Source organism: Amphimedon queenslandica, unplaced genomic scaffold (assembly GCF_000090795.2).
Source record: "Amphimedon queenslandica unplaced genomic scaffold, v1.1 AMPQUscaffold_13211, whole genome shotgun sequence".
Lineage (NCBI taxonomy): Eukaryota > Metazoa > Porifera > Demospongiae > Haplosclerida > Niphatidae > Amphimedon > Amphimedon queenslandica.
The window spans coordinates 17,873-34,198 of record NW_003546553.1 but is presented as its reverse complement, the minus strand read 5'-3'; the positions used below and the strand labels follow the sequence as shown (position 1 = coordinate 34,198).

General features: G+C 37.7%; 7 protein-coding genes and 1 long non-coding RNA gene across 10 annotated transcripts in view; 5 read left to right on the top strand and 3 right to left on the bottom strand.

Moving 5' to 3' along the window:
• Positions 1-19: 19 nt before the first annotated feature.
• Positions 20-1,098, bottom strand: LOC105313817 (ras-related protein Rab-43-like). Its single transcript, XM_011407552.2, has 2 exons — positions 814-1,098; positions 20-552 (listed from the first exon to the last, which is right to left on the bottom strand). Exons 1-2 carry the CDS (start codon positions 982-984, stop codon positions 103-105), a joined length of 621 nt encoding a protein of 206 aa, XP_011405854.1. The 5' UTR covers positions 985-1,098; the 3' UTR covers positions 20-102.
• A 57-nt stretch (positions 1,099-1,155) lies between these two features.
• LOC100632967 (NEDD8-conjugating enzyme Ubc12-like) lies at positions 1,156-2,616 on the top strand. Its single transcript, XM_003388719.3, has 8 exons — positions 1,156-1,357; positions 1,411-1,505; positions 1,557-1,595; positions 1,745-1,795; positions 2,005-2,057; positions 2,112-2,175; positions 2,268-2,298; positions 2,356-2,616. Exons 1-8 carry the CDS (start codon positions 1,258-1,260, stop codon positions 2,463-2,465), a joined length of 543 nt encoding a protein of 180 aa, XP_003388767.1. The 5' UTR covers positions 1,156-1,257; the 3' UTR covers positions 2,466-2,616.
• LOC109584415 (uncharacterized) lies at positions 2,442-6,007 on the bottom strand. The gene is made up of 3 exons (XM_020000159.1): positions 5,893-6,007; positions 3,808-3,870; positions 2,442-3,616 (listed from the first exon to the last, which is right to left on the bottom strand). The coding sequence occupies exons 1-3, from the start codon at positions 5,984-5,986 to the stop codon at positions 2,727-2,729; spliced, it is 1,047 nt and encodes a 348-aa protein (XP_019855718.1). The 5' UTR covers positions 5,987-6,007; the 3' UTR covers positions 2,442-2,726.
• Positions 6,008-6,039: 32 nt separating this feature from the next.
• Positions 6,040-7,033, top strand: LOC109584416 (uncharacterized). 2 transcript variants are annotated; one of them, XM_020000162.1, is made up of 3 exons: positions 6,040-6,264; positions 6,314-6,537; positions 6,828-7,033. In XM_020000162.1, exons 1-3 carry the CDS (start codon positions 6,127-6,129, stop codon positions 6,901-6,903), a joined length of 438 nt encoding a protein of 145 aa, XP_019855721.1. In that variant the 5' UTR covers positions 6,040-6,126; the 3' UTR covers positions 6,904-7,033. The 2 variants fall into 2 exon arrangements, with proteins under 2 accessions (XP_019855721.1, XP_019855720.1); XM_020000161.1 differs by having other exon boundaries at positions 6,810-7,033.
• LOC105313816 (golgin subfamily A member 6-like protein 6) lies at positions 6,913-8,186 on the bottom strand. Of its 2 annotated transcripts, none has more exons than XM_011407551.2 (5): positions 8,020-8,186; positions 7,741-7,832; positions 7,530-7,697; positions 7,233-7,346; positions 6,913-7,186 (listed from the first exon to the last, which is right to left on the bottom strand). In XM_011407551.2, exons 1-5 carry the CDS (start codon positions 8,102-8,104, stop codon positions 7,031-7,033), a joined length of 615 nt encoding a protein of 204 aa, XP_011405853.1. In that variant the 5' UTR covers positions 8,105-8,186; the 3' UTR covers positions 6,913-7,030. The 2 variants fall into 2 exon arrangements, with proteins under 2 accessions (XP_011405853.1, XP_019855719.1); XM_020000160.1 differs by having other exon boundaries at positions 7,100-7,180; positions 7,226-7,346.
• Positions 8,187-8,205: 19 nt separating this feature from the next.
• LOC105313815 (E3 ubiquitin-protein ligase TRIM71-like) lies at positions 8,206-11,945 on the top strand. Its single transcript, XM_011407550.2, has 2 exons — positions 8,206-8,281; positions 9,509-11,945. Exon 2 carries the CDS (start codon positions 9,542-9,544, stop codon positions 11,753-11,755), a length of 2,214 nt encoding a protein of 737 aa, XP_011405852.2. The 5' UTR covers positions 8,206-8,281; positions 9,509-9,541; the 3' UTR covers positions 11,756-11,945.
• Positions 11,946-12,164: 219 nt separating this feature from the next.
• Positions 12,165-16,326, top strand: part of LOC105313814 (apoptotic protease-activating factor 1-like) — a 10,123-nt gene continuing 5,961 nt past the window's right edge. Inside the window, exons 1-9 of the mRNA XM_020000155.1 lie at positions 12,165-12,851; positions 13,200-13,346; positions 13,585-13,802; positions 13,905-14,075; positions 14,194-14,323; positions 14,420-14,580; positions 14,792-14,957; positions 15,228-15,381; positions 15,509-15,722. Of these exons, the coding sequence (XP_019855714.1) occupies positions 12,203-12,851; positions 13,200-13,346; positions 13,585-13,802; positions 13,905-14,075; positions 14,194-14,323; positions 14,420-14,580; positions 14,792-14,957; positions 15,228-15,381; positions 15,509-15,722 (2,010 nt within the window). The 5' untranslated portion in view covers positions 12,165-12,202. The remainder of the gene's footprint in view (positions 12,852-13,199; positions 13,347-13,584; positions 13,803-13,904; positions 14,076-14,193; positions 14,324-14,419; positions 14,581-14,791; positions 14,958-15,227; positions 15,382-15,508; positions 15,723-16,326) is intronic.
• Positions 15,745-16,309, top strand: LOC109584413 (uncharacterized). The gene is made up of 3 exons (XR_002185990.1): positions 15,745-15,932; positions 15,980-16,135; positions 16,221-16,309. It is a non-coding gene; the product is annotated as an uncharacterized LOC109584413 (long non-coding RNA).

Sequence of the window (16,326 nt, the reverse complement as noted above, 5' to 3'; positions counted from 1 at the left end):
TATTTAACTGACGATCACACTATTTTAACATAAATACCTCATACAACAAAATCAATAATAAATTATGAATAATATAACGGAAATATAATGATTATCAGTACTTTAACAATAACAAAAACTAGGGTTAGATCTATTTGTTTCCTCTGAGGATAATTTGATTCCTCTATCAGGATCAACATTTACTTTACTGTTCAATCTCATTTCGTGTGTTACCTCTATCACCTTCTCAAACATTTCCTCGACTCCATCCCCTGTCTTAGCAGAGACCACAAAGGAATGCTCGATTTCCATCTCTGAGACAAAATCTTCAACCATCTCAGGCGTGATGTCCGATTCTAAGTCTGACTTGTTTCCGACTAGCACCCATAGAATGTTATGATGTCCGACGGCATTCATGTAATACCTGCATTCTTCCATCCAACAGCGAAGGCTAGAAAATGATGCAAAATCCTCTACACTATAGACCAGTAGTACAGCATTGCTGCTCCTGTATAAGCTTGAGATTTGATGGGTCTCGAAACGGGTCTTCCCAGGGCTGTCGTTAAGTTCTACCTATTATAAAATAACTAGTATAGTACTTTTGGCTTGTATCTATTCGTTGTGCATTATGGACTATAAAGCTGTATTGTGTTACAAACATTTAAGGAAGCTCCTCAATTATGAACAAATTATAAGAAGCAAGAATTTTGATAATGAGGTTTTAAAACTGCCTACAGATAAGATCAAGATTAGAGTACTAGATAAGAGCCACTACACAATCTATAACTGTAAATAGGCATCGATTAACAGGTCAGCATCCTCACAAACACTCACCTCTACAAGGTCTCCTAGTGCGCTGAAAGACTTCTCAAAGCAATCAAAGCCAAGAGTAGATCTGTTTTCTTCGTCCGTGTCTTTAAAATATCCAAACAAGACTCTGTGAAAGAGAGAAGTCTTCCCTACGTCTTTGTCTCCAACTAAAACGACTTTGTATCTGGCAGCCATTGAGCATGCTATAGGCGGAGTAAACCACACTATTGCTGTGCAAAGGTGTAAACAAGACTGGGTAAAAATAACAAACAGCTGTGGTGGGCGGGGTTTGTGTAAAACCACCCACTCAATCGACTCAGCAAACACTTTAGCTGAGTCATTTCTACCGTATACACTCCTAATAAACAGATAGAGTGCTGATAATATTTAAAAGAAAATCCTTTCTCTCTCTCTCTCTCCTCTCTTTCTTTTTTAAAGACACTCTCCCTATCTCCTGTATTATAGATAATGATTAAACTGTTCTCACTGAAGCAGCAGGCAAAAGATGGCACCACTCCTCACCAGTCATCACTCAAAACTTCAGCTGCTTTTCTAAGAGTACAAAAAGGTTCAAACTTTGTTCTTTTGGCAAGTCCTATTTATACATTTTTTCTGGTTTAGATTTAGCTGAATTAAATCTTCCAAAGACTTGTCAGATGGACTTCCCTGATCCAAACGATCTCCTTAACTTCAAATTAGTTATCAGCCCAGACGAGGTAATTTTGACATGGGTGTGGTCTCATTATATCTCTCCTATTTTTATACAGGGTTTTTACAGGAACGGTCGCTTTGTATTTAGCTTTAAGGTATTATTTTTTACATTATCAATAGTAAACTATTTCTAATCCTCCATCTCTTTGACATGAAATTGTTTGATAACTCCCTTGGTAGCATTTCAAATTATGATATCACTTCCTCTTGTCTGCCCTCTGTTTCCTCTCTCTTTCTCTCACAGATTTTACAAGCATACCCACACGAACCACCAAAAGTGAAATGTGAGACACAGGTTAGCACTTTCTAACATCGTCACTATACATAGTGTACATAGTGCAAATTACTTCTATTTCGCTTTATTATTGATGATAACAAAATAGCCTATTACATGGCAATCCATTGTCATAGCACATTTCATTAAAGAAGAGCATGTGACATAATGTCTTCTAGATGTTCATGTACATACCCATAATCATCGTTCTCCTATTCATTATGTCTTAGGTATATCATCCTAATATTGACCTGGAGGGAAACGTGTGTCTTAATATTTTAAGGTATTCCCAATGCTAGTAACTTATAGTAATGATAGATATGTCCTTTGTATGTAGAGAAGACTGGAAACCAGTTTTAACAGTTAATTCAATCATATATGGACTACAGTTCCTTTTCCTGGTAAATGAAATTACATTTTAAAAATTAAATAAATGCAATGCAACACGATTCTGCATAATAAAATAAATAAATCCAATCCTTTATTTACTTAGGAACCTAATCCAGATGATCCTCTCAATAAAGGTAAAGAGAGAATAGTAGTGCCTTTAGCTGAATTACTTGCTCTGCTTTGTTCTTTAGATGCAGCTGAAGTTCTGAGACAAAATCGTAGACTATTTGAACAGAATGTATCAAAATCGATGAGAGGAGGCTACGTAGGATCTGTGTATTTTGAGCGCTGTTTAAAATGAGGCTCTTCAGTTCTTTCTAATCTTATATCGCTCTCTCAGTCTCTCACCGAGTCTTCTCACACACAATAATAATAATACTTTGTTTTTTTAATAAATGAAAATAATGATCATGATACTAATATCACTAGTTTGCTTGAGTTAACAAAAATTATATTTTAATTTCAAGACTGCAGAGCACACATAACAATTTCACAATTAACTAATGTGTTACGTATCAATATTAAGAAGCTGATATGCCAGATTTTGATGATACTTGCTAAATTATGCTTTCTTGATGGCACAATGTACTATTGCCACGACAAAAATAACCAGGAATGCAATGACCAAGAGTGCACCAAACCAAACAAGCAAGTCATTGCGACGATCAGATATGACGCTAACGTATTGTGGATCACGAGTATTGTCACATTGCTTGACGTGCATGAAGAGACAAGTCTCTGGGTCTTTAATATTCTGCGGTTGGAATTCTTTTTGAGTTTTGACAGTAATTGGAGTGGTATGGTTGATAGGGCCAAGAATATAAGGAGTATAATCGCTCTCTATGAAAGGATAGTAATATCGACGAACAAAGAATCTAACTGAAGTCAAGTTATAAAAGACATAGTAATACTGACCCACATTAGCTGGCAGTATAGCAGGTATTGATACATTTCCATGATCAAGCTGTCTGCATTTTGAATCTGGTGGAGGATTATTGCAGTCAATACTAACGTCAAAGTTATGCTCTCTACGTAACTTGGCATACTTGTCTGTGAAAACCCAGACTTGCTCTGTTTTTCCATTAAACTCTGGTTCTATACTGAATACAAATTCAGACCCATTTAAGCAGTATATGTGATTGGTATGGTCATAGTGATGCTCGGATGTCGGTACATAATGATCCTGATATGTAACGTTGACTTGGTCACATGGTGGGGAATATAAAGTCCCGTAGCAAGTTCCATTAGTTTTTAGGTGCAGTTCATCAATAAGAGGTGCATTAGATGGCAATTTTATGTACACAACATCAGGTTCATAGATAAGCGTTGAAGAGGTCCCAGCTTTTGGAATAAAGATAAAAACTATCATTCCTATCAAAACTATCAGAGTGACCACGAAAAGAGCAACATAGCATGAAACCCATCCTTGAGGACATTTTTTTGGCTTTGTAACTATCAAAATACATAATCAAAAAGAAATAATATTCAATATGACAAATAATGATGCATAATTTTTTGATTATGCAGTCTTAGATACAGTTGGAAAAATGTTTCAAATCAAAATGGCTAGATATGTTATGTATGGTCAAATGCATGGGCCTTAATTCAAAAATTATTTTAGTCATGATTAAACTGTATACTACCTGAATGGATTAATTTGTCACCTTCTTCTGACCTATCTTCATCAAAATTTTCAATAGGGCCATCTGTACCAAAAAAGGAAAGACATAAAAATTTTGCATGCCTCACCCAATGTATTACCCACTACTCAACTTTTAAACAATTACTTTGCCTATGCTTTGATGTGCTGTGAACTTAATTTCTTGCCTTCAAAAGTTTAGTGTGTATTATCATTTTTGCAATTCAAAATCATGTGACATCATAGAATTAATACCTCAGTAAAGAATCTACTACTGTATAAATGCTAATCTATGCATAAAAGTATGCAGCAGGAGTAGAGTAGACCAGATAAGGAAGGGAACAAAAGAGTATCAAGGGATTCAAGGCGTTGTTCAAACTGAAAATGCTTACTGTCACAACTGAACAGGTGTATAAACTAACTGGTCTCAAGGTTATGTTTGAAAATAACAATGTCAAGAAAGAGGGATGGGTCTGGCTACATGAGGTTAGGGAACGGTCTGGCTAGCGAGACTACCCCTTAGTCACAGGTAGGGTGAGACTAAGTGATACTAACATAATGGTTTGATATAATAGATTATAAAGTAGAGTTATTGATGATAAGCATAAAAATTATTATCATTATAATAAAATAAAATGAATAATTTTTGTGACCACACTCAGTACAAACAAACATCATCCAAGGATAAGTTTTACTTGTTGTTTTTAGGAACTACACAAATTTAAGCCTACAGTAAGTCAGTAACTATAAGGTCCATACAAATGATGACTTTTGATGAGTGATGACAGCCAAGAGTTAAACTGTATATATAGAGGATATGCATGCTAAGTATATTCATAGCTTTTAAGTACCGTATATCCAACCCACACAGTAAATTGGCCGCCATGTTGGACGTCAAGTTTATTAAGAATTCAATGGGGGGAAAACACATTTTTTTGCCTTGCTACCTTCTTGAGGCCTTTTTCGGAAGCTTATAAAGCATCCTGAGGATCTAATGGGGTCTAGTAGTCACCTGAAAGATTGCTATCAAGAAATACAGAGCGGTTTCCTGGTACCAAGCCTTTTTCTATCATTTCTCCATTGCTGCCAATGGAAAGTTGACGTCCAACGATTGCAACGAACCAATTTTTTAACGACCTGGGGGCGAAGCCCCCAGGTCGTTCCTATAATTGAATTCACCATAGATAATAGAGTAAATGAAAGTAATTCATTTACTCTATTATCTATGAATTCACCGTCGCGCTATCTATGTCCACAGGACTCCACACTTACATTTCTTCTATTCATATCTTTCCTGTGAATGACGTTTCCAATTTATAATAATATTCATTTGGATACCGTAAATAGAAAATTTTACAGGCCGCCATTGTGGAGGTATTGCTGCACTGTTTCCAATGGAGCTCGATACACTTTCTGCCGTTTTCTAAGAAGAGCAAGCAGTTATAGTCTCAAAAGTTAAAAAATTGCAACCTTTATCTTCTTTTCAGTAGTCTGCAACTGTTTAGAGCCACTGGAGTGGCGTGGAGAAGTAGAATTGACAGTTTTTAGCTTGTCGGTCCATTGTAACTAATGATAGTATACCTCCACAATGGCGGCCTGAAAAATTTTCCATTTACGGTATCCCAATGAATATCATTATAAATCGGCAAAATCATTCACAGGAAAGATATGAATACACGTATTGGAGATTTGGAGTTGGAGCCACCACCCGCCCACGCTCCTTTACGTGAGTGGGTGTGGTCACGGCAAACAAAATGGCGGCTTACACATGGGACAAAGTTAAGAGCTTTCTAACAGCAAGAGAACATAGAGATACTGTCTAAAGACTTCTCTAGAAGCATTAGAAGGTAGAGAGAACCTCTATAAGTCCTAATAATGACCAAGTTGTATTTGCAAGGTGGTGAAATCAATTATAGGAATTTTTTTACCCTGTTACGCTTCTTTTTCTTGAAAGTTATTACGGTATGCAATGAATACATTTATTTTGCAATGAATATACTTAGCACGCATATCCTCTATTACAATACCGGTATTATTCTTGTCTTAGACTTAGTCCTACAATTATGTTACAGTAATGGTAGCTCCTTACCACTCCCTTCCAGGTTATTGTTTTCTTCATCTTCAGCAATATTGGTAGCAACTGGTATGTTCTCATCATCATCTATGTAGTTGTTGTCACTCATTGTACTCCTTTGGTATTTATAACTACGCTATTATTAATTTTTTATCGAATTTAATTATCTCCGCTCACGTGTATGGCCAAACCTAGCCCTCTGGCAGTCTTTGGCACTCTTTGCAGATTTAAAATAATCGCGGCTAAGTCATGGCTAATATTCCAACCGATCCAAAATTTGTTCCTTCCCTTGTTTTTGATGACAACACCTTTGTTATTAAAATATACAGCCCTTATGGAGGCACTTCACCAGGAAACTACAAACAACTTCAACATGACATCAACAAGGTAAGCCTCCTATGCTCAGTAAGCAAAGGTCTATTTTAATTTAATGCAGGCATTGACCGACCAAGGCCATGCATTTAGTACTATCTTGTATGCTCACACTAGTAGCACATATCTGCAATGTGCTGATAACTCAGAAGGACCAGCTAAAGAGACTAGAGCAATTACATTGATAGAGTATTTCTGTCCTGGAACTGTGGCAGACAACAGTGAAGCATTGGCTGCTATTCACAAAGTTGTTAAGAATGCTTTTGATCCTAACGATGCAGGATTACTGTAAGTGTGTGCTACATGTACTTTGCATCTACGTTTAAAATGCCAGAAAACTGATTTATATAAAACTTATAGCTACTATGATTGCTCATAATGTATTAATTCATAGTACTCACATTATGTATACACTGAAACTGAATTAACTGATAACACAAAGATTATCTTAGTTAGGAACACCTGGCCATCACTCAGACTACATATACTACATTGTCTTACTTCTGGGCCATGCAGCTACTCCTATTATAATAGTAGTATAATAAATTATATAAATATAGTTGTTATAATGTTAATAGAATGCAATACATGATCATGAGCAATGTCAACATGTCAAGACTTGACCCTGACAAGATCAAGAAGCCCGTAACATAGGATTGTATATAGTGTGACTAATGAGTGACAATTTTGCAAGTGATTCATTGCAAAATAACTAATAATGCTATGAATTATAATAGTCCTTTTTTGTTTGAATTTTACTAAGAGATTGTTTTAATGTGTTCTATCTCTCGTCATCCAGGGGTCCAATCCAGTCATGTGAAATTGAAAATGTGTCATTCTGTCTTTGCCAGTATGATTGCTCTTTATCAGTTAGACCACTTAGCCATTTCCTATAAGCTGCTTCTGCTCGTAGCTGCCTCTCTTTCTTTGTCTTTATCTAAAATGAAAATTGTAAAATGAATAGATAAATGTATACCTTGTACCTTTTCATCTTCTTGTTTTGCTTCTAGAGCTTTTTGCCGTGCCTTTTCCTCGTCCTTAACTTTACACCATTGCTTGTATAGTGACAGTGACCTTTCTCTTTGCTTCTCTTTTTTCTGCAAATATCATAAATTGATTAGATTAGCTCAGTAGCTAATACACAAAGCATCTGACAAAAATAACTAAAAAAATAGTCTGTGTATGGTTATTTCCTGATAAACTAATATTGATGCCCTCAATTGATTGCAATGAATATAAATTATACACAGTATGGCCCATTTTATTTCTTTCTCCCTTACTTCAGATGCCTGTAGTCTCTCTTCTTGTTTCTTCGTTTCTTTCTCTTCTCTCTCAATCTTTAATTCTTGTTTCTTTTTCTCGACCCATACCCTGTGACATTGGTCGGCTCTTCTCTTCCTTTCTTTATCTTTCCTCCTTTCTTCACGTGCTCTCATATCAGCTTCAATCTAACATACATCACATGATACTCACTTTAACTCTACTACTCACTCGTGCAGCAATTGCAGCTTTATGGCGCTCTTTGTCCTTCCTTGCTTTATCAATCATCCATTTCTCCCAAGCTGAAAGTACAAGCGCCTGTTCTAAGAAAATATTTTTAGAGTATAACAGTGCACAATTGCACATGTGTATTATTGTACTTGTCTTGTATGTACACCATTCAGTCAATTCATCCAAACACCCACATACCCCAGAGGAAACAAATCAAACAATCAATATTGAAATTGTAATATTGTAAAACTAAGAAAGCTTAGGTACCACAATCCTTACTATCTTTTGTATCCTTTGAGGTGATTGAACTTGAATGATGATCAATGCTTAGCTCCAGAGAATCCTTAGTGAAGTCCATTCTCATGCACGCTATATAAACAAACACACAAATCTTTTAAGCCACGCCTATTCCACGCCCATCCAATTTTGCTTTAAATTGAGATGTTTCTTGCAGACGGGAGCAGTGCTGTCCAAGGTGTTTTCACTTCTTGCTCTAAGACGAGAAGACAAGGAACGATTGTTAAAGAGAAAACAAGTCCTTGTAAGTTTGCTAATGATATCTTTAAGTGTATTTGAGTATATAAATGGCCAGTAAACTAGTTATAAATTTAATTAACTAAAAATAATTTTTACTTGAACGAGGCAGGTGTGTGTATCATGTCAATATTGTCCCATTGCTCCTAAATTGTTGTAATCACCTCCTATTATACACTCAAACGCTAATCTGCAAACAGGAGTTAGCCATGCATCACAGGGCAGGTGCACAGTCTTTCCTTGCATGCAGTGTACACACATCAACACATTCCTCATTGATTGACACTGGTAGTGCTTTCCCACAGCTTACATTAACATCACGTATCAATTATTACCAGATGCAACTATAGACTTACAAAGTGTATGTCACTATTCTATGCAGCTATGCCTCTATATGCCACTCACTCACTCACTGCTCAGACTCAATTTTTCAGTTTTGTTTGTGCTGCAAGGAATCTCATTTCATGCTCATTAGTGTCCAGTATCACAAATTACATGTTGCACTCATAGCTGTGAGATTATGTAGGAGTTTCTCGTGCATGACCATTGGCCTGGATCTCTTTGTAAATTCTTTGAATTTTTGTGTGATAGAGGTGCATGAATCTAGTTTAAATGTTTATACAAAGTCTTGTGGCATGATGCCTGTGTTTGTGTCTTGTGTATGACCGCAAGCCCAACGAGTTAAACTTGTGTGTGATCCAAGTGATGTAGAGTTGTGTGTTCCATGGTGCATACCATGCTTTGTCTTGTCTGGGAGCAGACCTGGTAATTGGATCTCTTTGTCCTTTCATGTGGTCCAAGTACATGTACTATGGTCACATCCACCCACAATTATACTGATAGGCTTACTGAGGTAAAATGTGATACATAGCAATAGCAATTTCAAGAAATGTCTGACTGAAAACATTTCCGACATCATAGTACGATAGAGAATTGGAGCCATAGGGATACATGTTTGCTTGTACTAATAAGATGAAATATTTATCCAGTGATGATTTGTTGGATGTTACTAGTCTCACCTGCCTGTCTGCATATTTCCGTTACTTAGGATTCAGGTCATATCCCACAGTATCAGTTTACTAAGTCATTGTTACATTGAACATCTTATATGGTGTGATTACCCATTCCACTAGACTACCTGCTTAGTGAACCAATTATAATTATGCACTGTATCACACGCACTCCCACCATTCGTCTCACCATCCTCTTCATTCCTTTATTTACTCCTTCACAGGTACAAGAACTGGATATCAAAGCACTGTACGTGATGGCAGAGGCATCAGTAACGATGAACATTGATTCGGAGTCCCTGAGGAACAAGATCACTTGTTCAATATGTAACAAGCAGTACTCCAGCCCAAAGACCCTACCCTGTCTCCACTCTTTTTGTCTTGCTTGTCTCGTTACCATCAACGAAGATGAGTCTGGAATGATTGATTTAACGTGTCCCGAGTGTCACAAAAACATTTCAAGTCTAGAGAAATCGCTCGCTGATCTGCCTGAAGCTTTTCAAATCAATCGCCTTCTGTCTTATCATAAATTCAAGCAGAAAGCACTCGGGAAGGTGACCCCTTTGTGTCAGAATTGCGTTGGTACCAAAACGAGTGCTGTTGCTTTTTGTACCAATTGCAACAAGTTTATCTGTGACCTCTGCAAGAAGATACATGGTAACTGGTCTGAGCTGAAAGACCACAAAACACTAAAACTGGCAGAGCTAAAGGACGTTTATGATAGCTACGTCCCCGTCACTGTTACGAAGCAGCTGTGCGAGGACCACAAAGGAAACGAGTGCACTGCTTTCTGTGAGACTTGTGAGAGCCTTGTCTGTCACGAGTGTATTTTAAAGACTCATCGTGATCATAAGTGCTTCCATTCAGATGAATCAGTAAAATCACACAAGAAAGGCCTCAGTGAAGACCTTGATTCCATCAATGGTCTACCAGGACAACTCCACGGTGCTATCAATGTCATTGATAGGATCATGGAGAATTACTCTGGTGAGGGTCGAGCTGTTGAAGCACAGTTGCTTGTGGTTCTTGAGAAGTTGGAGAAAATGGTAGCACTCAAACGCGATGAGATGAGTGGGAAACTGACCGACAGGCTGACAGAGAAGGTACTGTTGCTGTCAAATCAGAAGCATAATCTTGAAGAAATGATGATGAAGATTAACAGCTGCATTAGCTTTGTCAGCGAAGCAGTCGATGGGAATCACATCACAGAGTTTTTTATGCTCGAGAAGAATATGAAGAGACGCATAACCGAGCTACAGAAAGAGTTTTCAACACTTGATCTCCAACCAGTTGAAGAGCCAGAAATTCACTTCAGTTTTAAGGAGAAGGCCTTGGATGCTCTTGATGGATCCATTAGGATAAGTGATGGGAGCGTCCTACATGCTTCTGGTGATAATTTCAATGTTGGAGAGATTATTTGCTTTTACATATCTCTCTCATCAGCTTTCTACAAGACAAAGGACAATCCAATGGATGAGGTTGTAGCTGAGATAGAGTCCCTGAGAGATGGGTCTGTATGTCCAGCAGCCATTGCTGTTAGTAGTAATGGGTTTGCTAAGCTCCAGTGCTCTTTCTCAGAGAGAGGGAGGTATCTTGTCAGAGTTCTTCTTGGGGGGAAGCACATTAACGGGAGTCCTCATCACTTTTACGTGAAACCCAACGGAACCCACCTTCAAAAGCCAATCAAGTCTTTCAATAAGCTCCAGGGACCCAAAGCTCTCGCTATCACAAAATCTCACCAGCTCATCATATGCGAAGAGAACAGACACTCAGTCTCAATAATTGGACTCAAAAACAAGAAGACAAGTGTCATAGGTGAGTATGGAAGAGATCAAGGTAACTTTAGCCACCCAACTGGAATCGCCATTGACAAAGATGGCTGCATATATGTTGCTGATAGCAAGAACGATCGGATTCAGAAGCTCAGCCCCGAGGGCTCGTTCCTAGCTGAATACAAGGAGACGCAGAATTCCAAGAAGCTCCATCTTCCGAGCAACGTAAAGATTGGTAATGACGGGTTTGTGTATGTGGTTGATCGAGGTAACAATCGTGTCGTCATTCTCACTCGTAGTCTCGAGTACGTTAGCTCTTTTGGATCAGCTGGCTACGGACTGGGATCTTTGCACGATCCTTGGGACCTTGCTTTTGATGATAACGGATTCATTTACATTACTGACCGCCGACAGCATTGCATACAGATATTCACTCGGAATGGATCGTTCCGCGGTAAAATCGGGAGTCAAGGACAGCAGAAAGGAAAGCTCAACCACCCGATGGGTATCACCATTGACTCCAATGGGAAGATATACGTGTGTGAGTCTGGTAATCATCGAGTGTCTATGTTTCGAGTTTCGAGTGAGTTTGTTGATTGCTTCAGTATAGGACTAAGTATGGTTAATCCTTGTGGCATTGCTGTTGATGAGGATGGGTTCCTGTACGTGGCCTGTGATGAAACTGTGCATGTATTTTAACTTGCATATAATTATTATTACCAACACTACAGTAATAGCAAACTTCATATATCTTACTTTTATGTTTCTTGTTATTGAATATAATAATATTCAGTGTCATTTTGAAATTTTAAGATTAATATTTTTTTTACTTGTGTATTATTCACCATCATTTGAATCATGTTTTTTACCCATTGTAAATCAAAATTAATTTTAAACTACTCATGAATAATTTTGTTTGATGTTAATGATAATGATGAAGCCATGCAACGAAATACTACTAGTATGTCCCATGAATAATTATGTTTATAAATTTAAAATAGATAAGCACCTCCCATGGGGTGTTTATCATAGGGATTTACCTTGAGTTTACGGGAGTAACCGGAGTTCACGTGGAACAAATTGGCATTTTCTAGTGATGAGTCAGCCTGTTTATTTTCAATATCTGCTTCGAGATCTGCTTCCAAGATGAGCTCCGAGGACTACAGGCTGTCCTTTATAGCCAACCACAGTCGTCTGGTCAGAAAACTCACCCCCTTTGAGCTCATTCAGACTCTTTTTACCGAGGAATTGATAACGTTGACCGAGAAAGAGCAAGTGGAATCCATTAGTACCGACACGCAGAAAATCGGCAAGCTCCTTGGGATCTTTCACAGACGATACAACGGGTATCCAGACATATTTAAGAAGGTTTTTGACGTTTTAGTAAAGATAAATTCCGACGAAGGTGGCTACATTGATCATGTGATTATCAAACTCGAGGAATCTATAGAAAAACCTCCAAGTTTCTCGTCATCCCACGAATTACTGACAGAGGAAGACCGAGCGAGACTCCGACTTCACGAAGAGACCATACTCCGTACATTAGACATAGCCAATATCCTACCTGATTTAATTAGCGAGGGCGTGATCACTTTTGATGAGAGTGAGAACATTGTGTCAACAGCGGACGCTCAAGAGAGGAACAAAAGGTTTCTAAAGTTGTTGACGGCTCGTGGCTCCGATGCTTATCACAGATTTGTTGATATTTTGAAAGAGACCGAGGTCTATGAGGATTTAGGACATAAACTAGTTGGGACTGGTGTAGTGAATGGCGGAACAGATGAAAAGAAATATGGTAAGGGAGATAATGCACTGTTGATGCACTGTTCACGCAATGTTTTAATGACTTTTAGTGTAATCTTGACACTTTGTTTGTGCATGCTTGATTTTGCTTTCCTTGTAATCTGGAATATGCCAGGAGTGCAGAGTTTAGAGCCATGTTTTTTGTTATTCTTGTGTGGTGGGCTGATTAGGCAGTGATCTGGACAGTTAAGCAAAGGAAATGTATATAGTAATGTAATAATAAGAGAAGATGAGTTCGACTGATTATTGTTATCATCGGGTGTACTATAATATATACGCACTAGCTATTTCATGACTTCTCTTCCTCTCTCTCCCTCTCCCTCTCTCTCTCTTTTTCTAGTTGAGGATATCCTTAAGAAAGGTCATGTTCCTCCACCCCCACAGTATTACGTTAGGAGAACTGAGCTCATACGTAGCATTAGGAAAGAACTCCGGAAACTGATGAATACTGACAGTTGGGTCTTGCTATCTGGCTTACCAGGATATGGTGAGAATGAATACGCGTAAAGTGATGTATTTGTATTTTGAAAGCTGCTCCAATTTCCAAATACCGTATACTGAACTGTATTGTAGTGCTTGTCAGCTCATGAAGCATATGCTGTTTAGCTCATTTTGTGGTTTCCTGCATGAATGTATTTTTTTACTAAGTACATGCATCATAAATGAAGTATTTTATGGTGTATTTTTTATAATTTACTGAATACATATTTTTGATATTTTTGTAGGAAAAACTGTTTTGGCTGCTGAATCAGTTCGTAGTCTATCATTGCTCCGTGATGTGTTCATTGGTGGCGTCTACTGGCTGAGTGTTGGTAGTATGACGACTAGTGATGGTGGGATTAGTAATGATGCTTTACTTGAAAAGATGCAGAATTTTATCCTGAGAATGGATAAAGACAAATATCGTCCTAATAACCTTGAGTCAGCTAAAGATTATTTACAGGTAAAAGGTCTCGTAATGTACTGTATTAAAGGTATTCATTCTCACCTTAATTTTTTAAATTTCTTACTCTCTCTCTCTCTCTCCTTTTCCCCTTCTCAACAGACAGTAATGGCTGAGCAGTACCCGCAGTCTTTACTCATCCTTGATGATGTCTGGGAGTCCGAGACAGCTCAAGCCTTCTCTATTCGTTGCCGAACTCTCATTACATCAAGAAATGCCGACATTGCAAACGGAATACAGACAAACAACGTATACAAGGTCTCAATAATGGAGGTGAGCCTGGTCATGATATTATTATAGTAGGGAAATTATTTTTCCTGATGCATACAGTAATACAATAATAATAGTTCCTGGTTTTACAATAGCAAGTCATTATGTTGTCTATTTTTAGGGTTTTACTGTTGACGAAGGGAAAGACTTATTATCTAAAGCAACAGGTCTATCAGTTGAAGACTTACCCTCAGCAGCATCAGATATCATAAGACTCTGTTATGGATCACCCATTGCCTTAGATATTATAAGTGAGTGCTTTAAATAAGTGAGTGGGTGGAGTATTAATTAATTAAATGGGCGTTGCATTAGGCATAGCAATATAATTGTTGTGTCTATTTTAAAAGGTGCTAGTCTGAAAAGGAACCTCACTCCAGCTCGTTGGATGAGTGTGGTTGAGAGGCTTAAGAAGAAGCGTACAGGAACTCTAGCAGTGAAGGCATCCTCCATTACCACCCCTGGGACTGTTAGGAGGAGGAGTAGTGAAACCAAGAGGGGAAAAGCAAAGGTAAGCCTTTAATTATATTTGAACATGTTTATTTGTTGCTTTTACATACTGTATATTTGTTGCTTTTATTGTTGCTTTTATTTGTTATTTATTTATTATGAATGTTATTGTGTTATTCATCGCATATTGCACATGCACATACACATACATGTACATAAATTGAAGTAAACAAGTTACTGAACACACACGTACATTCATTCATTCATTACAGGATACTCTTAATGCTTCCATTGGTTTAAGTGAGGAAGGGCTCCCACAGGACGTCAGGGAACACTTTCACATGCTGGTAGTGTTTGATCCAGACATTACTATTACTACTGAAGTACTGGCTATACTGTGGAATGAGGAGCCTGATGATGCTGAGGAAATTATGATGAGTAGGTGGAGTCAAATTAACCAATTCTTTATGACATTTGTGATATGCTTTTACAGTATTATGCTATGTCGAAAGTTTGAGCTGTTTTTGACAAAAAATTTCGAGTTATGAGCATTTTGTAAAATGAGCCAATTTTTAGAAAAAAAGCAAAGGCTATAGCCCATGTTTTTTTCTGAAAATTGGCTCTGAAATCACCCCCAATTTTATTAAATTTTAAATTACATGTACATGTACATATTGATGTTCTTTTGATGTTTTTTTTTCTTTCTAGCAATTGTTGGTTGGTCATTGGCACAGAAAGCAGTGAGCACTAAATCGACTCAAGGCTTCCTCTCATTCACAGTCCATGATCTCATCATTGAATACCTTCAAGACACTGTACCTAATGAAAAACAAGTAACATACCACCAGGAACTAGTACAAAGGTAATGCATAATATATACTGTGCATGTATGATTTAGTATGAAGTTAATGTACAGCTACATGTACATTGTATATTTTTAATATAATTTCTAAAAATTGATGATTTTTTTTCTCGTTTTACAATCATAGTTACAGTGATAATTGTAATAGTGTTTTCTCTAAGTTGAACCCGGACGGCTACATACATCAGAAGTTGATCCCTCACCTTTACTCTGCTTTGATGTTTGATGAACTGGGCCAACTCCTCTCAGACATACAGTGGCTGGCTGCCAGCTGCGTTCACTGGGACCCCAACTCACTCTTAGGGCATTATAAGAAATATCGTTCGAACGTACCAGAACAAGTAGGAGCTCTTAATTATTATTATTGTTAATTTTAATGGACCTTATTCAATGAAAATTTTCTAATTAACGCGCACCTGAGTTGGTGGTAAAATGGCGGATTTTTGTAAGAAGGACAGGCTGAGCAATCTTGTCTTTTTATCCAGCCATTCTAGCTGTGAGAACCACTTTGAGCTATCCTTTTGTTTCAGTATACTCTATTTATCTCTTCCGTAAGCTCTTTGGTTGCTGTTTTGGCTTTTATAGCATTTTATCATAGGAATATTCTTACTCATTGGCAATTCCCGTTTTTCTAAATTTTGCTTTCAGGAGCCAGGGCGCTTGCCCCTCCGTTGCTATCAAGACAGAAGTCTATTCAGCTGAGTCCTATAACTAATTTCTATCATCAGACTTAGTCTCAGTCCGTCAGAACCAGGTACGGTGGAATAACTCACTCAGTTGTCATGTTGCAGCTGGAGTGTGGATGATTATGACCACCTTTTCACTTCTTAAAACTATAGGATTGGTCTTTATTCACATATAGGAATCACTCCAAGGATCATAAGTGTGCTGTAATAGATGAGCATCATGTAACTAGCTATTAATAGTAACGTCTAGTATGAAGTA